The sequence below is a fragment of the Vipera ursinii genome (assembly GCF_947247035.1).
Source record: "Vipera ursinii genome assembly, chromosome: 5".
In the NCBI taxonomy this organism is placed as follows: Eukaryota; Metazoa; Chordata; class Lepidosauria; order Squamata; family Viperidae; genus Vipera; species Vipera ursinii.
This window is the reverse complement of record NC_139518.1, coordinates 41,086,235-41,112,752: the sequence shown is the minus strand read 5'-3', so window position 1 is coordinate 41,112,752 and position 26,518 is coordinate 41,086,235. Positions and strand designations below refer to the sequence as shown.

Here is a 26,518-nt window from a genome sequence, read left to right as displayed (position 1 = left end):
AGAGTAGATGATTTCTCAAAACCAATATTGTCTGGAAGAAAACCAACATTCTAGATAACATAATAATTGTAACTTTTCTCATATTAATCAATCCTTAAACTCAGGCGGTTTTTAAAATATTTTTTTATCTTTTGTTTTCATATTCTTTACTAACCCTATGTTTTATCCTTAGTAATTTTAAATCCAGCCAGAACACTAAATTCCCTTGTTATATGAGAGCAGAGAAACCTTAGGTATTTGTCCTAAAATAATAGCAACTTAAATACAAAATTCAGTTGCATGAATTTCATGAATATCAACAATATATTTATTAGGCATGCCAAGGGTTTTAACATCAAACTGAAAATTAAGGGGAATAAAGAACATCTTTGATGTATTGTGTGTTACAGTTAATCATCACGAAGAAAATCTGATTACTGAAATAGAGGTAGAGATATTAGAATATTGAAGTGTTAACTAGAAATCAAATTAGAGAAGAATTTAGTGAGTTTTGCCCCATTTCACAACTTTTTGTGCCATAGTTAAGTGAATCACTGCAGTTCTTAATTTAGTAACATAGTTGTTAAGTTAATCTGATTTCACTTGTCAGAAGGTCGCAAAAGGTGATCACATAACCCCCAGGATACTGCAACTGTCATAAATATGAGTCAGTTGCCAAGTGTCTGGATTTTGATCACATGATTATAAATAATAATAATAAATAATTTATTTATATACCGCCCTTCTCCCGAAGGACTCAGGGCGGTGAACAGGGCAGATATATAAAAAATACAAAAATACAAAAGTTAAAAGAAAATTAAACATATGCCCACTAAAAACAGTAAATACAGATATTAAAAATGATCATAAAAACCCAACCCATCCCCCATCAGGCCAGGCTGGCTTGTTCAAATAAGAGTGTCTTCAGATCGCGACGGAAGGAGCGAAGGTCGGGCGCCATCCGGAGCTCAACCGGCAACCGATTCCATAGCTCCGGGGCGCCCACAGAGAAGGACCTCCCCCTGGGGGCCACCAATCGACATTCTCTGATCGGTGGCACCCTGAGGAGGCCCTCTGTGGGAGCGCACAGGGCGGAGGGAAGTTGATGCCGGCAGCAGGTGCTCCCTAAGGTACTCCGGACCCATGCCATGTAGGGCCTTAAACACCATTACCAGTACCTTGAATCTCACCTGGAAGACAACTGGGTGAGATTCAAGGTACTGGTAATGGTGTTTAAGCGTACTGCAATGGTTGTAAATGTGAAAAATGGTCTTAAGTCACTTTTTTTAGTACTGTTATAACTTTGAACAGTCACTAAATGAACTGTTGTAAGTCAAGTATTACCTGTAGTAATTTCTATAATATTCTTGACAAGATTCCTGTTAGAGTCTTGAAAATAGCATTTTACAAAGATATCACTTATAGCTTCTGCAGTTACCAGTTTTCAAGTTACAATTATATAATCATTATAACATCACATTACTAGACTTTTTCTTTTACAATATTACTTGATATATATCTAGCCATAAAGGAGCTACTCTGTCCTGAGTTTTTTTATACTCTTTTATTTATTACATCTGGCTCTGGGAGCTTCCTAAATGCCATCATAACAGTTGAGCCATAAATTTCCTGTTAAATTGGGATGCAGAAAATTAGACAAATTTCCTGCAAAATTAGGTGCCTGCCAAGGACATAGATACATCTTTCTCCAAGCTGTACATTTTAAAAGAGACAAAGTAGGAAAAAGAATAGGGGAAGATAATAACCTGACTCTATAGAATATAAGTGTAACAAATGTACTGTTATGATCCAGGTGGTCAAGGGAAGGCAGGCTTCCAGAGAGTTCTTTATTGCTCTCAATAAATGTTCCAGCAACCAGCCCTTCAATAACCAGTAAGGCTCCACTCTCACACTTCCCTGCTCTTCAACATCTTCATCAATGATTTGGATGAGGGGATAGATGGGGAACTCATCAAATTTGCAGATGCCACCAAGCTGGCAAGAATAGCCAACACTCCAGAAGATAGGCTTTAGATACAGAAGGATTTTGACAGACTTGAACATTGGGTGCTATCTAACAAAATGAAATTCAGTGGTGAAAAAAGTAAGGTTCTACATTTAGGCAAGAAAAACCAAATGCACAGGTATAGTATAGGTGATACCTTGCTCAATAATAGTAACTGCGAGAGGGATCTTGGAGTCCTAGTAGTCAATGTCGATTTAATCTGGGAAGAGTTCGATCCTGTGACTCCTGAAGAAGTGGACAAGATCATGGGGAAGCTGAGCTCCACCACGTGTTTGTTGGTCCCGTGCCCGTCCTGGCTGACTTATGCAGCCCGGGATGGGACAAGAGGCTGGCTCCAGGCAGTGATTACGGCCTCTTTGAGTCAGGGTAGCTTTCCCGCCGCCTTGAAGGAGGCGGTGGTGAGACCCCTCCTCAAGAAGCCTGCCTTGGACCCAGCAATTGTAAACAACTATCGTCCGGTCTCCAACCTTCGCTTTTTGGCGAAGGTTGTTGAGAGCGTGGTGGCGCAGCAGCTCCCTTTGTTCTTGGATGAAGCTGATTACCTAGACCCGTACCAATCGGGTTTCAGGCCCGGGTACAGCACGGAGACGGCATTGGTCACGCTGGTGAATGATCTCTGGCGGGCTCGGGACACAGGTTGCTCCTCTGTCCTAGTCCTTTTAGACCTCTCAGCGGCTTTTGATACCATCGACCATGGTATCCTGCTGCGACGTCTCAGAGGGTTAGGAGTGGGAGGCACAGTTCTTCAGTGGTTCTCCTCTTACCTTCTGGGACGTTCGCAGTCGGTGTTGGCAGGGGGGCAGAGATCGACCTTGAGACCTCTCATTTGTGGAGTCCCTCAGGGATCGGTTCTCTCGCCTCTCCTGTTCAACATCTATATGAAGCCGCTGGGTGAGATCATTCGTGGTTTTGGAGTTGGGTATCACCAATATGCTGATGATACCCAACTTTTTATTTCTACCCCAAACCACCCCAGCGATGCCCTCGACGTGATGTCCCGTTGCCTGGAGGCGGTCCGGGTCTGGATGGGGAGGAACAGGCTTTGACTCAACCCTGACAAGACTGAGTGGCTGTTCGTGCCGGCATCCCGGGAAATTCCGATTATTCCATCATTGGCTATGGGGGGTGAGCTATTACCCCCCGTAGATAGGGCCCGCAACTTGGGGGTCCTTCTAGACTCACAGCTCTCTTTGGAAGAGCATATTGGAGCTGTGACTAGGGGGGCCTTTGCCCAGGTTCGCCTGGTGCGCCAGTTGCGGCCCTATCTAGACCGGGATGCCTTGCGCACAGTCACTCATGCGCTCGTGACCTCTCGTCTAGACTACTGTAATGCTCTCTACATGGGGCTGCCCTTGAGGTCCACCCGGAGACTCCAACTTGTGCAGAATGCAGCCGCGCGAGTTGTCTTGGGAGTTTCCCGATACTCCCATGTTACACCTTTGCTCCGCGAGCTGCATTGGCTACCGGTTGCTCTCCGGGTGAGGTTCAAGGTGTTAGTTATGACTTACAAAGCCCTTCATGGCATGGGTCCGGATTATCTACGGCAACACCTGCGGCCGGCGTCAACTTCCCTCCGTCCAGTGCGCTCCCACAGAGAGGGCCTCCTCAGGGTGCCACCGATCAAAGAATGCCGATTGGTGACCCCCAGGGGGAGAGCGTTCTCTGTGGGCGCGCCAGACCTTTGGAACCGCTTACCGGTTGAGCTCCGGATGGCCCCCGACCTTCGCTCCTTCCGGCGTGATCTCAAAACATTCTTTTTTGAACAAGCTGGCCTGGTCTGACGGGATGGGGTTGGGTTTTAAAACTAGTTTTAATTTTAATTTTAATATGGATTGATTTTATGGGCATGATGTTTAATGGCTTTTTAATTTTTGTATTCGATTTTTACTGTGTATTGCCCTGTTCACCGCCCTGAGTCCTTCGGCAGAAGGGCGGTATAGAAATCAAATTATTAAATTAAATATTAAATTAAATCACTTAAATATGAGCCAGCAGTGTGCTGCAGCTGCCAAAAAAGCCAGCAACAGTGCTAGGCTGCATTAACAGAGGGATAGAATCAAGATCACGTGAAGTGTTAATACCACTTTACAATGCCTTAGTAAGGCCACACTTGGAATACAGCATCCAGTTTTGGTCACCGCAATGTAAAAAAGATGTTGAGACTCTAGAAAGAGTACAGAGAAGAGCAACAAAGATGATTAGGGGACTGGAGGCTAAAACAAGGAATGGTTGCTGGAATTGAGTGTGTCTATAATGAAGAGAAGGACTAGGGGTGACATGATAGTAGTGTTCCAATATCTCAGAGGCTGCCACAAAGAAGAGGGAGTCAAGATATTCTCCAAAGCACCTGAAGGCAGGACAAGAAGCAATGGATGGAAACTGATCAAAGAGAGAAGCAACCTCAAACTAAGGAGAAATTTCCTGACAGAACAATTAATCAGTGGAACAACTTGTCTCCAGAAGTTGTAAATGCTCCAACACTGGAAGTTTTTAAGAAAAGACTAGACAGCCAATTTGTTTGAAATAGTATAGGATTTCCTAAAAGACCTCCAAGGTCCCTTCCAATTTTGTTGTTGTTGTTGTTGTTATTACTATCTTGCAATGGATACGATCCATTTTACTTTGAATTGTAATGCTATTTTTAAAGTATTTAGAAATAATTATTGCTTTTAATGTAAACCTCAGAGTCACTTTAGAGCGAGATGGCGGCAAATTTAATTATAAATAAAATAAATATAAGACTCAAAAATTTCGTACATGTTACATAGAATTTTAAATAAAGCCAAATAAATAGACTTTTAAAAAAATCTTTAAAATATTGGAAGAGCACTTGGGATTTCAATTTAATTAAGTCAGCTTGGAACTGACCTTTTGAAGTATTAAACAAAACTATTGTGGCAAACCACTGATAATTACAAAATGTATTCAGTTTACTTAGCCAAATTAGTCATTACTAAGCAATGGAAATAAATAGATAATATTTCAGTGGTTAGATGGTATGTTAAGATCTGATCTGCAGCTTTAGTGAAAACGGATAAATTCCTTTGGATGGTAAAGGAAAGAATCGTTGAAAAAAAATATTATTTAGATAAGTGTTAACGCATTTTGACTTCTGTAAAACATTATGGGCATGTTAAAGATATATCAGCAATATGTAAATTTTGTGTAACTCAGATAAAATTAATTAGTTAACAGAACACCTCATAGATAGCACTTTATCCTGTAAAGTCATCATGTCTTCAACCTTTTACCATAGTTAAGTGTCATAGTTACCGTGTCATGTCTTCAACCTTTTACCATAGTTAAGTGAATCACAGAGTTGTTAAGTGAAATCTGGCTTCCCCCATGTCTGAAGCCGGTTGAGAATGTTGCAAATGATGATAACATGTCCCTGGATGCTGCAACCAATGTAAATACATACAGTTGCAAAGCACCCAAATCATGATAAAATCATGACAGTCATAAATGTGAAGTCACTCTATTCAGTGCTTTAGTGACTTGGAACAGTCACTTTTTAAAAAAAAAATTATGTTTCTTATTTTCAGTGTTATGACTGGTATTGCTATTATTACTGTTATAGGTTTTAGAAGATAAAATGTCCTATTGTTCAGGATATTGAGCAATAATTGTAACATTATTTGCATAGATTAGTTGCCAACATTTCATTGCTGCGTTTATATTCTTTATCTCTGTAGCAATGTCTGATCGTCAGGAAAGTGCACTTATAGAGTTAATGGTATGTACAATTCGACAAGCTGCAGAAGCACACCCTCCAGTGGGCAGAGGAACTGGCAAGAGAGTAAGGGTTTTTTTGTTACTTTTCTCTTGGACTTTTAGTATGCATGTTTTTTCAGTGATTTTAAATATTTAAATAAGGAAAACGTTATTGGAAAACATTTGTCACAAATGATATTTGAGTTCAGTATTCTATTTTGTAAGGACTTTTCTTTAAAATGCAAAGTATTCTAGACCAGTGACAATTCAGATGTTTTTTGTAATCCTGTTCAGGATATAAAATGTTTGCCTTAATGAGCACTCATAATGAGAATGTGGAGGTGCACATCTCAAAAATTTAGAGATATACTCAAAGAACTTTTGGGAGATACACATCTTTGTACCAAAATGGCTTAAGATGCTAAAAAAAATCTACATACTTTGTATTTAAATAACTGTCCTTAGCTAATAATTATTTCATTCAATGTCTGTTCAAAGTAAAAACAGTATTAAATGAAGAGGCTTATGACTAGTTCTCAGAGTTGCAGCTATCGCAGAATCCCCGCAGTCATGCTATCACAATTTGGGAGCTTGACAACTGGCTCACAATTATGACAGTTGTAGTGTCCCGTGGTATTGTGATCACTATAAACTTCACTGCTGGCTTCCAACGAGTAAAATCAATAGTGAAACTGGCACAAATGTCGATTACATGATGTCACAATCAACAGCTGCATAGGATTTGGTTAGTGACTGCCACCGGAACTGCCATCAGAACACAGTGTGGTCACATGATGTCACATTTTATGACATACCACTTGGTGATGGAGTTGCCAGTCCAATTATTGCCATTAACTGAGAACTGCTTATATTCACTCCTATTGCAGCATTCTCAGTGGGGAAATGTTTTTTTCAATTTGCGTTATAATAGTAGTGTCCTATTAAAACCAGCATATTAATTTGGACCCCTTCATGGATTACTGCCTTGTCGTGGCGAAGGGGCTTGCGTAATTCAATGAAGCTATGAGCTATGCCGTGCAGGGCCACCCAAGACGGACAGGTCATAGCAGAGAGTTCTGACAAAACGTGATCCACTGGAGAAGGAAATGGCAACCCACTCCAGTATCTTTGCCATGAAAACCCTATGGACAGTACCAAAAGGCAAAACGATATGACGCTGGAAGATGAGCCCCTCAGGTCGGAAGGTGTCCAATATGCTACTGGGGAAGAGCAGAGGGCTAGTACTAGTAGCACCAGAAAGAATGAAGCGACTGGGCCAAAGCCGAAAGGACGCTCAGCTGTGGATGTGTCTGGTGGTGAAAGGAAAGTCCGATGCTGTAAAGATTTTTTCTCCATAGGAACCTGGAATGTAAGATCCATGAATCAAGGAAAGTTGGACGTGGTCAAACAAGAGATGACAAGACTGAACATCGACATCTTAGGTATCAGCGAACTAAAATGGACAGGAATGGGTGAATTTAATTCAGATGACCATCAGGTATACTACTGCGGGCAAGAATCCCTCAGAAGAAATGGAGTAGCCTTCATAGTCAATAAAAGAGTAGGAAAAGCAATACTGGGATACAATCCTCAAAATGACAGAATGATCTCAGTTCGAATCCAAGGCAAACCATTCAATATCACAGTAGTCCAAGTCTATGCCCCAACCACCAGTGCTGAAGAGGAAGAAATTGACCGGTTCTATGAAGCCCTACAGCACCTTATAGAACTAACACCCAAAAATGATGTCCTTATCATCATGGGGGATTGGAATGCTAAAGTAGGAAGCCAAAAGATAACTGGAATAACAGGCAAGTTTGGCCTTGGAGTACAAAATGAAGCAGGGCACAGGCTGATAGAATTTTGTCAAGAGAATACGATGGTCATAGCAAACACTCTTTTCCAACAACCCAAGAGACGGCTCTACACATGGACATCACCAGACGGTCAACACAGAAATCAGATTGACTATATGCTCTGCAGCCAAAGATGGAGAAGCTCTATACAGTCAGTAAAAACAAGACCAGGAGCTGACTGTGGCTCAGACCATGAGCTTCTCCTTGCAAAGTTTAGGCTTAAACTGAAGAAAGTAGGGAAAAGTACTAGGCCACTCAGGTATGATTTGAATCATATCCCTGTTGAATATACAGTAGAGGTGACAAATAGATTTAAGGAATTAGATCTGATAGACAGAGTGCCTGAAGAACTATGGACAGAGGTTCGCGACATTGTACAACAGGTAGCAACCAAAACCATCCCAAAGAAAAAGAAATGCAAGAAAGCAAAATGGCTGTCTGAGGAAGCTTTGCAAATAGCTGAGGAAAGGAGGGAAGCGAAAGGCAAGGGAGAAAAACATAGATATGCCCAATTGAATGCAGAATTCCAGAGAATAGCTAGAAGAGATAAGAATGCCTTCTTAAATGAACAGTGCAAAGAAATAGAAGAAAACAATAGAATAGGGAGGACCAGAGATCTTTTCAAGAAAATTGGAGAGATGAAGGGAACGTTTAATGCAAAAATGGGCATGATAAGGGACCAAAATGGCAGGGACCTAACAGAGGCAGAAGAGATTAAGAAGAGGTGGCAAAATTACACAGAAGAACTATACAAGAATGAGCTTAACGTCCCAGATAATCACAATGAGGTGGTCACTGACCTCGAGCCAGACATCCTAGAATGTGAAGTGAAGTGGGCCTTAGAAAAGCTGAGCAACAACAAAGCTAGTGGAGGTGACAGTATTCCAGCTGAGCTATTCAAAATCTTAAAAGACAATGCAGTAAAAGTGCTACACTCAATTTGCCAGCAAATTTGGAAAACTCAACAGTGGCCACAGGATTGGAAAAGATCAGTTTACATTCCAATTCCAAAGAAAGGCAGTGCCAAAGAATGTTCAAACTATCGCACCATTGCACTCATTTCTCATGCTAGTAAAGTCATGCTTAAAATCCTACAAGCTAGACTTCAGCAGTATGTGGATCGAGAACTACCAGAAGTACAGGCAGGATTTCGAAGAGGCAGAGGAACTAGAGATCAAATTGCCAACATACGCTGGATCATGGAGAAAGCTAGGGAATTCCAGAAAAACATCTACTTCTGCTTCATTGACTATGCTAAAGCCTTTGATTGTGTGGATCATAACAAACTGTGGCAAGTTCTTAAAGAGATGGGAGTACCAGACCATCTTATTTGTCTCTTGAGAAACCTATATGCGGGTCAAGAAGCAACAGTGAGAACTGGACATGGAACCACTGATTGGTTCAAAATTGGGAAAGGAGTCCGGCAAGGCTGTATACTGTCGCCCTGCCTATTTAACTTATATGCAGAGCACATCATGAGAAAGGCAGGGCTCGATGAATCAAAAGTTGGAATTAAGATTGCCGGAAGAAATATCAACAACCTAAGATACGCAGATGATACCACTCTAATGGCAGAAAGTGAAGAAGAACTAAAGAGCCTCTTGTTGCGGGTGAAGAAGGAGAGTGCAAAACTTGGGTTGAAACTTAACATTAAGAAAACCAAGATCATGGCATCTGGCCCTCTCAATTCCTGGCAAATAGATGGGGAAGAAATGGAGGTAGTGACAGATTTTATTTTCCTGGGCTCCAAGATCACTGCAGATGGGGACTGTAGCCAAGAAATTAAAAGACGCTTGCTCCTGGGGAGGAAAGCCATGGCAAATCTAGACAGCACACTAAAAAGCAGAGACATCACCCTGTCAACAAAAGTGCGTATAGTCAAGGCTATGGTCTTCCCAGTTGCAATGTATGGCAGTGAAAGTTGGACCATAAGAAAGGCTGAGCGCCAAAGAATTGAGGCCTTTGAACTATGGTGCTGGAGAAGACTCCTGCGAGTCCCTTGGACTGCAAGGCGATCAAACCGGTCAGTCCTAGAGGAGATCAATCCCGACTGCTCTTTAGAAGGCCAGATCCTGAAGCTAAAACTCAAATACTTTGGCCACCTAATGAGAAGGAAAGACTCACTGGAGAAAAGCCTAATGCTGGGAAAGATTGAGGGCAATAGAAGAAGGGGACGACAAAGAATGAGGTGGCTGGATGGAGTCACTGAAGCAGTAGGCGTGAGCTTAAATGGACTCCAGAAGATGGTAGAGGACAGGAAGGCCTGGAGGAACATTGTCCATAGGGTCGCGATGGGTCGGACACGACTTCGCAGCTAACAACAACAAATTAATTTGGAGATTAACTAGGCTGCTGCATAAAGAAGCCACAATTTGTATTTTTATTGGCAAATTTTATATTACAATTGTTTATGATGTGATAGTCACCCTATTTTTCAGGTTTTAACAGCAAAAGAAAGAAAAACTCAGATAGATGACCGGAACAAGCTAACAGAACACTTTATTATTGCACTTCCCATGCTCCTATCAAAGGTATGTCAATAGAATGTGATTTTGTAATAATAGTTATATGAGTCTTTTTCTAATTTGTGTATTAATTCTCATTTTTTCCTATTGCTAGTATTCTGCTGATGCAGAGAAGGTGGCAAATCTTCTTCAAATTCCTCAATATTTTGACTTAGAAATTTACAGTACAGGAAGAATGGAGAAGGTATAGTGCACCAAAATGGAATAATAAATTTGAGTAATACTAATTTATGTTGAAGGTTTGGTAATTATTTGGAATTTTACATTTCTGTGCTCTATTTTCATGTTTACGTTAGAGTAATTGCTTCAAGAAATGACCAGAAACTTTTCTTTGTTCCACAGCATTTGGATGCTTTGTTGAAACAGATTAAATTTGTTGTAGAGAAGCATGTGGAATCAGATGTTCTTGAAGCCTGCAGTAAAACATACAGCATTCTGTGCAGTGAAGAATATACCATTCAGAATAGGGTTGACATAGCTCACAGCCAGCTCATTGATGAATTTGTCGATCGATTCAACCATTCTGTGGAGGATCTATTAAATGAGGTTTGCTTGTATCCTGTTTTCGCTAGAGTAAAATATCTGCCTACACATTAGTACCAGAACATTATTTTAATTATTTAATTTTTTTTGTTTGCATCCCAGAACATCAAATGAGAACTAAATTTCTATTGTATTGGTGGTATATAAGAGGCCTAGACAGAGGTGGGTGGAAAACCACATGAATATATTTACCACAGAGAACAAAAGAAAGATCTTTTTCTGTTTAATGATATTGTGATTATAAAGTGAAGTGATGCAAGGAAATTAGTTCCTGACATTTAGCCGTGGGGTACAGTGGTTAGAACGCAGGCTAACTCAGCCTTCCATGCTTCTGAAGTCAGTAAAACGAGGACCCAGATTATGGGGGGGGGAAAAATAATCTGACTATAAACTCTCAAAAGTGTTGTAAAGCACTATGAAGTGGTATATAAGTGTTGTTGCTATTAATGATATTGTGATTTTAAAGTGAGGTGATACAAGGAAATTAGTTTCTGACACAATTATTGCTTCCATTAAGTTTGAAAGTGGAAGAGAAGCCATCTGTATAGTCAAGAACTCTGATCATATTTCTAATAGATGCATTATTTCAAATGTGGATAGTTTCCATTATCCTAAACTTATGACCATAAAAGGGACAGGAAAAATCGTTGTTAAGGGTGACATCACATGACTGTGCCTGATTTTACCTTTTTTGCTACAGTCATTAAGCGAATCACTCGTTGTTAAGAGAGATATCATGTGACCACTACTTGCGACCTTCAGGCTTCCCTAATGACTTTGCTTCTCAGAAGCCAGCTGGGAAGGTTGCAGATGGCAGTCACATGACTGTAGGATGCTGTGAGTATCATAAATGTATAATGGTTGCCAAGTGCCCAAAACTTTATCTTGTAACTGGGGATGTGCAACAGTCATTAAGTGTGAAGACCAGTCATAAGTCATTTTTTTCAGAGCAGTTATAACTGAACAGTTGCTAAATGAATGGTCATTAAATGAAGGCTGCCTGTACATAGAACCCCTTTATTTGGAGAAAGGTTCATGTAACATGAACTTTTTTTCATAATTAGAATTCAATTAGCTTGCAAATACATAGCTTTTGTAATTATCTAATTGTGAAATAGGAATACTACTATATTTAATTTAAATCATATACTAAATTATTTATGTAATTTAGTTCTACATCTATCAGCTCAATTTTATGTGGACAAAGAATATAAAATATTGTGTTAAAATTGCAACTTATCTCCAACAATATACATAATCTTCCAAACAAACCCATATTTCTTTTTTTAAGTCAATTTTAATCAGTCCTTCCTTTTTAGTATTAATATTCAACTTATTTTTTTCAGTATTTCAATAATTCCTGGGATTACTCTACACATGATACAAATTATTTTCTTTTCTTTTTTGTGAAAAGCAGAAAGAGTTAACTTGTGCACCTCAGAATTAAAATGAAAATTTATTTTCTAGGAGTCATACATGTATTGTCATATATGTTCTGGTACCTTAATTCCTGTCAAGCATTACTGTTTTTTCATGCTTACCTGTATTAGGCAGATCAAATCTATATTTAAATTTGTTACAATACATAGGAGAAACTTACTTGGGGTGCAAACTCCGAGTTTAGTTTCTGAAATACAGAGTTATACAAATTCTCAACAGCCATTGCTATACATAGGTAGGAATCTATACTCTTAAAGATAAGTGTAGTATATAAATTGCTCAGCTCATGATCCAGTTTGTTTTGTTTCCAGGGAGAAGAAGCTGATGATGATGATGTATACAATGTTCTTTCGACTTTAAAGAGATTAACATCATTTCACAAGTATGTGACTTTATGAAATTTTATAGTTATTTAAAGATGGTCAGACGTTTATACTCTTGCAAAAAATTAAACAAGATTGGAAGGTTTTTATTGTTTACACACACACACATCTTAGTGTGTGTGTGTGTGTGTGTGTGTGTATACACATACAAACAGCTACTTTACACTACTTTACTTTACTTTACTTTACACAATGTAGGGAAGAAACTCCATAGTTTAAGAAATCTTTTAGCTTATATGCTGTACTTAAACTCCTATATATAACAGTGATTTTATTACTGCATTTGTTCAATCTTTACTGTACATGTTTGTTAAATGCATTTTATAATTTCTCTCAAAGCGCTCATGACCTTACAAAATGGGATTTGTTCAGTAACTGCTACAGGTTATTGAGGACAGGAATTGAACATGGAGCTATGCCAGAACAGGTAATATTAAGTAATATGTTCTGCTGTCTTCATAAAATACAATATGAAAGGGATTTGGCTGTTCCCCAGTAAAAGCTCTCTCTATATGTAATTTTCTTATATTGCTGTTTTTCTTCTTTTTAATGTTATTCTAATAGTACTATAATACTGTTTTGCTTTGACAATTGAGATGGCTAGGCATATGAATGAATGAATTTTGTGACTACCAAACGTCCATTAAATTGAGTTGGACTTAAGCAATTAAGGCACCAGGCTAAAAACCAGGAGACTGTCTTCTAGTCCCATGTTAGGCATAAAAGCCAGCTGGGTGACTTTGGACCACCCAATCTCTTTCTGTCTCAGCCCAAATCACTTCACAGAGTTGTTATGTGGAAAATAGGAGGAGGAAAGAGTATTTGGTATGTTTGCTGCTTTTGAGTTTTTATAAAAGTAATAAAGGCAAGATATTTTTAATTAATGTTCTTTACTATATCCCAGGGGTGTCAAACTCAATTTCATTGAGGGCGGCATCAGCATTGCGGTTGCCCTCAGGGGGCCGGTTGGGTATGGCCAGGGTGTGTGTGGCCTACTGGGTGGGCGTGGCTAGAGTGCATATGGCCTACTGGGTGGGCGTGGCCAGCTCTACATCATTCACATCAAGGGTGCCTATGGGGGCCTGGGCAGGAGTAGGACAGATCTGAGGGTCTCTGGCAGAAGGAGGGTCTCTGGGCCAGGGCCAAGGCAATGGGGGCCATCCCCTCACTGTTTCCAGGATGGCTTCGCGGGCCACATGAAACCACTTTGCGGGCCGGATCTGGCACCCGGGCCTTGTGTTTGACATGTCTGCTATATCCTATCTTAATTTGAGGAGTGCAAAAGTATAAAGTTATTTATCTCTCCCATAATTTTACCTTCACAACAGTTCTATTGAGTGATTAGGCTAAATGATAACATGTGGTCCACAGTCCTTCAAATTAGCTTTATTGCTAAATAGGAATGTGACTACTTTAATCCATAGAAAACAGTGTAATTTTCATTAGAACTTTTGTGCTTGCACACAATTTCCTTGACACCTGATAAGATTTCTTGTCTCCTTTTATTTTTAAAGATGATTTTAATTTGGAAAAATCAGGAGAAAAATAAAAGTAAAGTGAAATAGTCATGTTAAGCAAAACATCAGTTTCATGTGTTTCATTTTAATGTGCTGTAACAAACTAGGTTCATGCTATTAAAATAAATAGTTTCAAGTTTGGAACCAGCTACTTTAAACCATACCATACATTTTTAAATTGAGATGCTCAGTCTATCTTTATATGTGTCTATACATTTGAGCTTTACTGACTTTAAACTATACAATTGAAATTTCAGTTGGTTGTAACTATTATTTGTCCTCCATCTCAAGAATTATAACTGATCCCTTGTATAGTCTTAAACTCCTTTAAATACATTGTTTGCAAACAATAGTTCATAATTGCTACAAACTGTACAAACTTTATACTTTTTGTCTATTGTGAATTTTGTTTCAGATAGTGGTTCAGGCTCTTCAGTGTTCCCATTATTCTATTCTCTGGCAGCTGGTAAAAATTACAGAAGGATCTCCTTCAAAAGTAAGATACTATGGATTACCGTACGTCTAACACTGGGAGATAGTTGAGTTGATTGTCCTATCTACATTCTTTCATAAATGCCCTACTTTGGCATCAACAGGACAATATTTACTGTATACAGATAATGTCCAATTTGCAATCATTCATCTAGAGACTGTTCAAAGTTACAACAGCACCGGAAAAAATGACTTATGACCAGTTCTTGTATTTAAACAACTGTCGCAGCTTTTCCATGGTTACACAATCAAATTTTGGGTGCTTGGCAACCAGGAAGTATTTTACAACAGTTGCAGCGTTCTGGGATCATGTGGCCATTTGTGACCTTCCAAGCCAGCTTCCAACAAGCAAAGTAAATGAGGGAAGATGGATTCACTTAACTGCATGATTCACTTAATAACTGCAGTGACTCGCCTAACAACTATGGTAAAATGGTCATAAAAGTCTGTCTCACTTAACATCCATGTTGCTTAGCAACAGAAACATTGGTCTCATATGTGATGGTATGTCAAGGACTACCTGTAATACATTTTGCTTTTCAATGACCCTATAAGCATGTGTCATGGCCCCTGTTACATGTTTTTCACCTGTGGCCTCCTTGAAATAACATGGTTCTAGTTGAGAATTACTATTCTATATAATTTGAGCTGGGATTTTTCTTGCATTTTAACTGAAGTATTAATGCATTTCCACTTAAATCTGCTGTAAGATTACAATCCTCATGTCTAGCTTCTTATCTGGATATCATGGTTCCCACTTACATAAAATGGGAAAAGTTATTTTTCTGCATCCAACTCACATGCATATCCACTCTTAGGTATTGTACATATATATAATTAGCATATCAAGAATAGAAGAATAATCATTTGAAAAAAAATTATTTGTGAAATCTTAATACTGTATATATGATTCATTAGCTGAAATTCTTATATTACATACAGTTTCCTCATGATCTGACTATAATTACCTTCCTTTCTGTAAATGAAAAACAATTGCTATGGCAGAATCCTATTTTCAGTATATGAATTTTCAAATTACATCTTCATGTGAATAAAAATATGTAGAAAAATGACTCCCACAAATTATGGAAACCTTTTTTCCCCCAGGTATACTGTTCTTCCCTATTATTTTATACTCACAAAATCCATTCTGTTTTCTTAAATGCTATTATTACTTTCCTTTGTTTGTTTCCTTTGTTGAAATGTTGATAGTCCTTGATGTATAACCCCAATCGGGACCAATTGTTAAGTGGTGCAGTCATTAGGCAAGGCATCATATGACCATACCTGATTTCATGACCTTTTAGCCACAGTTGTCATTAAGCGAGAACACCACATGATCATGACTTTTGACCTTTGCTGCTGGCTTCCATATTGACTTAGCTTGTTGGAAGCCAGCTGAGAAGATTGCAAATGGCAGTCATGTGACCCTTGGACTCTGCAATTACTGTAAATGAGAGCCAGTTTCCAATCACCCAGATCATGTGATTAGAGGGTAACTACAGTGACTGTAAGTGTGAAGACTGGTTATAAATCACTTTTTTTCAACGCTGTTGTAACTTCAAACAGTCAATAAATGAATGGCTGTAATTTGTGGGATACTTGTATGTTTCCTTTTTTTCTGTTTAATGTTTCTGATAGGGCGCAGGAAAGAGCAGAGTTGAGGGAAGATAGTGTAGGCAGGCTGCCAAGTGTCCCAAGTTTTGATCACATGACTATATTGGCACTACAATGATCATAACTTTGGGGATCAGTCATAAGTCCGTTTGTTCATCACCATCTTAACTTTGAACAATTGCTGAATGAATAGTCATTAGTCGGGCTACCTGTACATGGAATAATATGATTTGGTCATGTCTGGCTTTGGTTTCATTTTGGAATTATATTGTAGGATACATTGATAGATATATAGGTAGACTTTTCAAGTTAAAGTTGTTAATGAGTGTTTTTGAGGAATGTTGTTTATATTAGGCATGTAGATTCGCCAAGGGAGTTATATTGAAAGGTTGGAAAAGTATTGTTAACCAGATATCGTAGTCTTGATTCAGAAATATTTAATTTTTCTAGTTTTGAAATTATTTTTCTAATTAAAAATGGGCATAATACATTTCTTTTTGGGCATAGTATTTCTTTTATATCCTATAAGAATAGACATTTTATGTATATTTTGATAAATAGTTATCGATTATATGAATGTGATTTATTGTGGTTATTTATATTAATAGTATATTATTGTTAGGTATATGTTTCTATTTTATTCTTGATATTATCTTTCTCTTGGTATTATCATTTCGTAATAGAAAAAATCTCTTAAATATTCCCTCGTTAGCCACTGAGACATAACTTTAAAACTATGTACTACAGTAACTGCCATCATTTTCCAAATCTGCTTACTGCAGGTCTATTTTATTCTGGGATTTTATTATTTAAATTGTGATATTGTGAGCTAATTTAGAGGCGCCATCTGCAGCTATTATTACACAGTACTTTTCTCTCTATTCTGAATATTTTATTCCTGAAAATGTTGACTGATACTAAAAATCAGATAATTGTTTTTATATGTTTCCTCTAGGAAGATTTATTGGTATTAAGGAAAACAGTTAAATCATTTCTGGCTGTCTGCCAACAGTGTCTGTCAAATGTCAACACTCCAGTAAAAGAGCAGGTAACAGAAATCAGTTAAACACATAAAACATGACGGCAGTGTTTTACAAACTGTTGTATATTCTATTTCCTACAAAAATTAAATACTGAGCCTTCTTAATCAACTTGAATAATTTGTAAACTTTTAATATTTCTTCTAATTTAATTTTACCTATTCTGGGAATCTTCTATGAAGGCTAGATGTAATTAGCCACACAATTAATATGATTTCATTCTGAATTAAAATTGAGATCTGGCTAGATAATGGAAGTCAATAGAGTTCCAGAGTTCATTTCTAATTATGTTTTCATATTAGTTTTCCTATCTTTTACTTCTGGTTTCTATTACTAATGAAACATGCAAACAAAAATTTAATTGAAACTTTCTGCTAATAACCACTAATGCTATATGTCTTTCTGATTGCAGGGTAGAGTTCATTTCCTTTCCCCTTAATTTCCATAAGCACTCTTGAGTATAGAATATAATGTTTGTGTATATGCTGAATGAGATTTGTGATTTTAAAAATTTCTGATAATTTGCTCATCATGCTTTTTAAAACTTTGCTTATATTTTTTTATAAATCTACCCTTACGAGTATACTTGCTGAAGTGTTTTCCTTAGTTATAAAAGTGTTCATTGATAATAATAATAAAAAACTGGTTTTGAAATATTATTGTATGTGTGCTACCAGGCTAGTTAGAATGACTCCCTAAGGTATCTATTTGAAAAGACACAGAGAAAAGATTATGAGGAAGAAAAGATGCAAATGCTTTTTGTTTTTATATTTCATCTTTGTTACAATTACAAGCTAAGATAGAAATGAGCTATTTAAAAAGATACAGATTTATTTCCAGAATATACTGCATGTCTTTTTTGTTGTTGTTGTCATTGGATGACAGTATAAAAAGTATGAAAAAGCAAATAGACTTGCTGCTTTTCCTAGACATTTCTTGGTCCCAGTAACCTCTCTGTGAAAGGAAGAGGAATCCCAAGAAGCTGATTACAATGTAATTGAATTCAGTAATTTATCTTTTACTATTTTTAACTTTGGTCCAGACTACTTCAAGAATTATCACTGGAAATATTACTGCAGGTTGTAACATACAGGTCATGATCCTTTAACAATTGCCCCATCAGTATCTCTATTTTTTATTAAGCATTTTTGAGAAAAAAGAAACATGAACAAAAAAGACCTAAAATAAAACACAGTATGGATATATAGATTTACAAGCCTCATAGAATTTGGTTATTTTTTTCTATATTTCATTAAGTAGTTTTAAACAATTCAATACATTATATGACCATTGAACAAATCATTGTTAAAATTCAAATAATATTTAAGGACAGCAATAACCATTTTAGAATAAATCTTAACATGAGATTAAGAACAATAATAATTACAATATAGGTAGTCCTTAGGTTACAACAGTAATTTGGACTAGGATTGTTGTCACTAAGTAATGCAGTTGTAAAGCATGATATCACCTAATCACATCAGTTAGCAATAGTAGTCCTGTTTTTTGTTATAATCCTAAAATGCATGGAAGACAGGAAGAGGCAGGGGTTTCAGGTAAAGCATGCTGTGTGAGTGGCCAGGAGAGCTCCAGTACAGCCCATCCAGGAGGTTGGGGAGAACTGGTGCAGCTCACATGTAAGTTGTGGGAGGCAAGGGGAGGGCCAGTGCAGGCCATACATAAATCATGAGAGGGCAAGGGAGGGTCTGCAAGGGCCACATGTTCTGGGGGCAGGAGAAAAAGCAGTGACTTACTGGAACAACTTACAGCCATCCTTGCTAGCTTCCCTGTTGGCTTTGTTATGGTGGTCTCAAATGGTGAACATGTGACTGTGGGTCCATGTAACATAATCATGATTCAGGCACACAAAAGCCTGGATCACAGTCACCTGACTGTGGGTGCTCAATAACTGGAACTTTGAAACATCCATTGAAACATCCATTTCTTCAGCAGCACTGTAAGTCTGAAAATCACTGAATGAATGAACAGCCGCAACCTGAGGAGTACTTGTAATATCCATGTAATTTTCTTCATTTAACAGATATAGGTATGATTTAAACCAAGGCCAATTTGCCTTCTCATTCCAAGGGGCATTTAAAGCCTTAGCACCAGGAACAGCTACATGGTTCCAATAAGGGCCATTAAGTAATTAGGGGAAGACTGAGGCAGACTCCCTATGGAAAAGTGTGACATCCAATAATCAAGAGCCAACAGAGAATGATTCATCCATGGCAACAGACTGACGGTAACGTCCTCCAGCTCTGGATCACATTGCAACTGTCCCAAGATAAAATTCAGGTGTAATGTATGGTCTGCACTGTGAGTCAGGCTAGAGATAATTTGGGAGCCGTGAACTCCCAAACTGTCTTCAATTTGTGCCCATGGAGGGCAGATTAAAGTCTACTAGTTCTATAAGCCTGGAGACCTCAACTGCCATTCCAACCACAGATTTTTAGAGAGGAGGGAAGAAATACTTTGTTGTAAGATTCAATTCAGTTTTGCAAATCCCAGTTTGGTCTAGTGATTAAGGCATCACTAAAGTTTTCGAGTTATGATATAGATAAAAATAGTACTAACCCTTCTGGTTATGCTTCTTGTCCTGATTACCTTGAAGCATTAACATCAATCTTCCAAGGCTGAAAGTATTTCTCCCTTCCACTTTCTGGAAAACTAGGGAGGGTCTCTTCTGTAACATGTCCCATGTTTTCCCCTGCGGATTAAGCTGCCTCTTATCAGAATATTTCCAAGGCTTGGGATTCCCCTCTGTTCTCTCAAGGCCATTCCCACGTATCTCACAACAGCCTTCTAAAAACCAGGTAAAACCTCATCCAGCTTTTATACAATCTTGCTACAATCCAGAAGTGCAGTCGCAGCCCACTCCTCACTATCATTGTCACTATAATTGCTGCCTAGGAGAAACAGGCCAGAATTGCTGCTCCTGTTGCTGCTACTCCAGCTGCTGTAATGCAAAAGAATCCTCAGCAGATGAGAGGCAGATTTGTGGCCATCACCAAACAGCCAATAAGCCACTTAACTAGGCTGCCTCACCCAAAGCTTCTGCTATTCCAGACAAAAGCAGCAGCAGCAGCAGCTTCCAATTCATAAATCAAACCAGCTCTCACCTCCTCTGAACCAGCAAATGCTTCTACCTCTGACCATTCCAGAGGCTGTTTGAAAGTGCTACAATATTCTGGATCTCCTGACACCCAGCCTCACCAGTCAGCTGTTTGCACCTAACAAAGTAGAGTTCAACTATGCACACAACCTATTACAAATTATCCATAACACCTTAAAATTCTCAAATTGTAAAAACTTAAACACATAAAGGTTTATATTAGAATCTTATATACCTGAACCTTTTTTGACATCTGTAAGATAATTGATTAAATTGTTTCTATATTTCAGGCTTTTATGCTGCTCTGTGATCTCTTAATGATTTTTAGCCATCAGCTGATGAGTGGAGGCAGAGAGGGTCTTCAACCGTTGGTGTTTAATCCAGATTCAGGTCTCCAGACTGAACTCCTTAGCTTTGTAATGGATCATGTCTTCATTGACCAGGATGATGAGAACCAGAGCATGGGCATGTATTACCTTATTTTGATGTGTACTTATAAATAGTCCCAAATGGTTAGGAAAACCCACCAGCTTTTTTAATAAATTGAAATTTCTCAGCTAATTACTAAGTTTATAGGCTGTAATTTTTCTGGATTTATTTGCAGCAATACTTAAGTTTTTTTTAATCTGCTTCTAGACATTTTATGGAGATAGATAGACAGACCTGCAAATAAAAATGGAACGACTATGGTAAAAGAAAGCAAAGATAATACCAATAGTAATAGGCGCTTTGGATGCAATCCTAAACAGCTGGAGTACCACTTGACAAAATCTCCATCAATTGCAGAAGGCAGCTTTGTTTGGAACAGCTTACAGTCCTTTGACTATTCTTTTAACACCTTCAAACAACAACATTTGCCTAACCAGGTCCTTAGGAAGAAGACTTGATAGGTGGATAAAAATGCCAAACATCTGGCTGACTGTGTGACCAACTATAATACAAATACCAATAATAAGCTGATCACTTCAAATGATACTATCTCATGCACAAAAGAGAAACAGTAACAGAATTAAAATTAAGTTCATAGGATGTTTGAAAGAAATATTTAGAAGAGATGGTAACATCTCTCTTCTCCCTCCCTAACATGCTGTGGAACCTAAGTATAGCTAGTAACTATAGGAGGCTATTTGGTGGTTTCATGGGGGAAAGAGGCAGGGAGACTAAATGTAATTGAATATCTAGAAAGAATTCTTGGCCAGGAACATTCCAGCACAGTATTTTTTAGCAGGTTTCTCTTGTTGCTAGTTAGCAACTATCACAATAGCTATCCTGTCATATTTTAGAAAATTGTAGAATGTATCAATTAAGTAAATGAGTAATAATGACATTAAAAAGCAACAGTATTTTATTTCATTTATTGTTTAGAGGGAGATGAAGAAGATGAAGCTAATAAAATTGAAGCTTTACACAAGAGAAGGAATCTTTTGGCTGCCTTTAGCAAACTTATAATTTATGATATTGTAGATATGCATGCAGCAGCCGATATCTTCAAGCATTACATGAAGGTATGATTCTGTGCTATGTTACTTTGTCCTAATAAATCAGATTTGCCAAAATGTATGAGATATTTCTAAGGCTAACTTCATTTTGGTGAAAAATCTAGCATACATTTTTAAAATGATCCTCCATTTACTTAAGTCTCCTGAAGAGATCTGCTAGAACAGGGGTGTCAAACTGGTAGCCCGCAAGCCAGATGCGTCATGCGTAGGCCATGCTTACCCTGGTTACACAAAGGCAAAAAAACATCGTAATGTGTCACGATACGTCACATGACACGATCGAGTTTGACACCCGTGCTCTAGAACAAACTAAGTATTCAAGGCTGCACTAAGTAGAGATGAATCATTGGAAAATTTCCAAAGCAAAACTCCCATTATAAATACAAGTTTATAATTTTAACCTTTTCCCAGTGAATAATGTTCTTCCTATTCAATGTTCTTACTGTGTCCAAAATATTTACTGTTGAATATTTTGTAACATTACAAATGAAAAATATTAATTTATGTGTCTTGTTTTTATGCCCTGGAGTCAATCCTTACTCCTGGCAACTGCCTAAACAAATCCATTTCCATCAAGATCATCAGAAGTGATTTGCCACTGCCTTCTTCTTACGGTTGAAAAAGAATAATTGGTCCAAAGTTGCCTAGCTTTGTGCCAAAGGTGGTTTCAAGCCTGGGCCCTTTAGTACTCGGTGTAACTGGGTTTATTTCTTTATGTTAATGATCATTATTTTTAACACTAGAATTCCACCATACTATTTCAGCACAGCAGTTATCTTGAGAGTTATCTCTGGGTTCTATCTTTGCATAGAAATATAATGAAATAGAGGTTTTTCTATATACAAAATCTTCCCCTTATGTAGAAAGAGAAATTCAGTTGGCAGTATAAAACTATTCAGCTTAACGCTATTTGAAATTAGCATTTATTAATTAATTCTAGTGTAGGATGAATAGTTTATTAGATAAGACAATCTAAAACCCCACATCAAAGGTTGAGATAGTCAATAAAAATTAAATGCATTATTAATTAAAATGTGCTCTTTTGTTCCTTTTAGTACTACAATGACTATGGCGATATCATTAAGGAAACATTGAGTAAAACAAGACAAATTGATAAAATTCAGTGTGCAAAAACTCTCATTCTCAGTTTACAACAGGTAATTTTTTTAACCCCCATTAATTCTTTAAATGTGTCTTTTATACTTTCTTCATATACTTGAATGTTCTGTTGCTATCACGTGGCCATAAGATAGAGATTAATATGAATATTTATAAACTATTACAGAATTTCTGATTAGAATCAATGAACAGTTAAAAATTGTCATGTATGATCAGTTCAGGACTACATCATAAAATTATTTTGTTTATTTGCTAATTTATAGTACCCCCTTCCTTATTGGAGCTCAAGGCAACATTCTCCTATTTTTCTCTATAGCAACCACCCTATGAAGTAGGCTGGACTAAGAGTGACTGGAGCAGTATCACCTAGAACTAAACTATAATCTGAATCTCTCTGTTACTAGCCCAGCATCTTAACCATTTCATTCTGTTCATTTGGAATACATTAATTAGTCATAGTTTAGTTTATATTTTGACAAAATATATCTGAACAAAAATACCGTACAATTCATATAATACAGTTAAAATAGAAAAACTGCTCCATTCTATTATCTTCAGCGTGCATATTTAGTATCAAATTTCAATAATTTATTATACAGTACTTGGGTCAGCATTATGAGTTAAAAACTTGTTGCATTGGAAGCTTAGATAAAGATCCCCCAATTTTTTTCTTTTTTAAAGTTGAAAAGAATATTGAGAAAAAAAGATGGTGTTTCAAATAGAGTTATTACTGCTCTTTGGCATAGAGGAGAAAGACAAGGAGGAGATACTTCTCTATCTTTTATTTGGTAGTATATAATTGAATCAGAAAAAAGGGGGAGAAACTCCTTTAACAAAACAAAGACAATCCAAGTCTTCTTAATAAACATTTACTGAAATATATGTCCATATTTTACAAAAGATGTTGAGAGAATACCTGAAAGCCTCTTAATTAAGAGAAATTCAGAATCATAGTTTTTGCTTTGATTAGCTAAGACATACAAACATTATAATGGTCTGCCTTGCATACTAATCTTCACATGAAAAGGTAGACTATACATTATACATGGTAACTTTATCAGACAGTTTACATTATTCATTTGTTTCTTTTCTAAGTTCTGTTGGAAACCACAGCTTTGATACAGAATATGCCACTATATTTGTAAAGATTTGAACCTTCCGTTCTTTCTGCAGCTGTTCAATGAGCTTGTTCAAGAGCAAGGTCCTAACTTGGACAGGACATCTGCCCATGTTAGTGGTATTAAGGAGCTGGCCCGGCGTTTTGCTCTTACCTTTGGTCTGGACCAGATAAAGACAAGAGAAGCTGTGGCCACGTTGCACAAGTGAGTTGCAAGGAATGTGTTGAAGTCAAATAATGCCTTTTTTGAAATAGGGTATAAATATGCCCAGTAGCACTACACGTTGTTTTATTGTGTGTGTGTGTGTAAGAGAGAGAAAGGGAGGGAGGAAGAGTTGCATTGGTACTTAAGAGAATAATTAGTCTTTTGTAATAAATAGTTTTAGAAGTTGATTGTTTAAATATTAGTCACATTTTCTAAACAGCATTCTATATTGTATTACATTTGTTCTAAGCAATTTGAAGAAATTATTCATAAATAACAATCACTGCATTTTATTTATCACTATGTGTATGACCTCTAACGTAAGTAATAAATGCTTTAAATTGTTTTAATATATAAAAAGAAAAGTTGTAAAAAAGTTAATAAAGAAAACAATCAAAAACAGGAAGAGGATACAATGAAAATATGTATTATCTTTAATGAAAATAATTTTCCTCCGATATTTAAACGTATGTCAATGCTGCAAACATTGACATGTTTTTGCACTGACAATATAAGAGACAGCCTTTTGTTTAAACTGCTTTACTTTGAATCTTGAAGGGAGGGAATTTTCTAATGTCTGTTTTGAGAAGATTAGAAAGCCCGGGTACAGAATGGGAGGAGAGACCTCATATGTAAAACTAATTGGATAATGTGATTTATGATGTGTAGATAAGGGCAGGGAGTGTGTGTTATGATGGGTTTGGGGGGAGAAGATTTCAGATTCTGGCATCCCTCCATGAGTGCCGATGTTTCATTTCATTACTAAGAATTACATAATGATTACAAAAAAAGATGAACAATCTGTCCGTTTATATCTATGGGAAACCAGTTAATCAAGTGAAACCTAGCACAGATACGTAATCTAGGATTGTAAATCTGTGGTCATACCACATTTCTAATATTGAAGACAATGTTTTGTTTGTTTGTTTGATGATAAATCCATAATTTTTCATAAAATCCTAACATTCAGATCTTGAAACTCTACTAACCAACTTAAACATGTTACATTGAGTATCGATAGCAATGCATTGAATTATCCTTTCTTTTTCACTGCACTTGGTATTTTATTTCAAGTTTGTATAGAGTTTGATACAGTTATTTAGTTCTTGAATATCTTATTACAGAGATGGCATAGAATTTGCATTTAAATATCAAAATCAAAAAGGACAGGAATATCCACCTCCTAACCTTGCTTTCCTGGAAGTACTTAGTGAATTTTCATCTAAATTATTACGACAGGACAAGAAAACTGTGTAAGTGACACATTTTGCTACTTGTAAGCAACTTTATTGATAAGTGATCTGTGAAGTAAAAAGTCTGATTTAATTACAATTAATTACTGTACTGTACATCTAATTACAATTTTTATAAATTTATTTAAGAAAGTGCTTTTAAGTTGAGAGAATATTCTAAGAGCAAAATCTCACAGTTTGTTTAACCATATTCTAACGTCCAATTTTCTTTCTCTGAACATTTATATATCTTTTGCCACTAGAGAGGAGGTAGACTTTATTATAGTCTACTATGTACATTCAGGCAGGAAATGTAACATTTCTGAGATAGATATTTGTAACAAGAAGTAGAATCAAATTGAGTTAATTTATGGGTAGGATTGCTTCCTTCAGCAGTATCTCTTTCCAACTGCAATAATCACATTCTCAATGTAGAGGAAGAAAAGAATTTAAACTCATAGCAGGGGTGTCAAACTGGCGGCCTCTGGACTGGATGCATCACACAGAAGCCACGCCCATCCCAGCTCTGCATAGTCAAAAAAGTTGCGATACATAATGATATGTCACGTGACATGATTGAGTTTGACACCGGTGCTCTGTAGAGTTGGGTTGAGGGAAAAGGGGAAAAGATTATATTATATGAATAGACTTCAGCCTTCCTTCCTTCAAGTTTTTGGTTTGAATCCATATTATTTTACTTAATTTCTTTGACCGAACTGAGAAAGCCAATCTGTTTCTTCAACTGTGTAATATTTTATTTAGTCCACCATCATCCTAAGTCTTCTTAGTAATATGGAGGAGGCATAAAATAGTCCATTTAAAATTGGAAACATGTTCAAACAAAGCATAAAACCATCAGCACTAACTACACACTTTTAACATGTATTGGAAAATTTAAAATATTTATCCTAGTGCTGAAGTTATTGCATCAGAGCCAATAAATATTTTAACATAGAGGGCATTTGAGAGATAACACTGCACCATTGAAAAAAGCCCTCTTTCCAACAAATATCTATAGGCAAGAAAAAAGCCTGTTGCTAAAGAACTTAAGACATGGCGTTATTAGCATAAGGAAAACTTGCCATCTTTCCCTCTCCAT

The 26,518-nt window shown here is 37.2% G+C and overlaps 1 protein-coding gene across 3 annotated transcripts in view; it reads left to right on the top strand.

The window, feature by feature from the left end:
• The window catches only part of STAG1 (STAG1 cohesin complex component), a 180,078-nt gene that overhangs the window by 138,294 nt on the left and 15,266 nt on the right, over positions 1 to 26,518 (top strand). For all 3 annotated transcript variants that reach the window (XM_083363714.1, XM_083363716.1, XM_083363715.1), the window contains 13 exons: positions 5,701 to 5,804; positions 10,014 to 10,106; positions 10,195 to 10,284; positions 10,443 to 10,646; positions 12,395 to 12,465; positions 12,806 to 12,893; positions 14,399 to 14,479; positions 17,048 to 17,140; positions 20,538 to 20,712; positions 21,613 to 21,752; positions 22,802 to 22,903; positions 24,039 to 24,187; positions 25,312 to 25,440. In XM_083363714.1, coding sequence (XP_083219840.1) covers positions 5,701 to 5,804; positions 10,014 to 10,106; positions 10,195 to 10,284; positions 10,443 to 10,646; positions 12,395 to 12,465; positions 12,806 to 12,893; positions 14,399 to 14,479; positions 17,048 to 17,140; positions 20,538 to 20,712; positions 21,613 to 21,752; positions 22,802 to 22,903; positions 24,039 to 24,187; positions 25,312 to 25,440 — 1,519 coding nt within the window. The remainder of the gene's footprint in view (positions 1 to 5,700; positions 5,805 to 10,013; positions 10,107 to 10,194; positions 10,285 to 10,442; positions 10,647 to 12,394; positions 12,466 to 12,805; positions 12,894 to 14,398; positions 14,480 to 17,047; positions 17,141 to 20,537; positions 20,713 to 21,612; positions 21,753 to 22,801; positions 22,904 to 24,038; positions 24,188 to 25,311; positions 25,441 to 26,518) is intronic.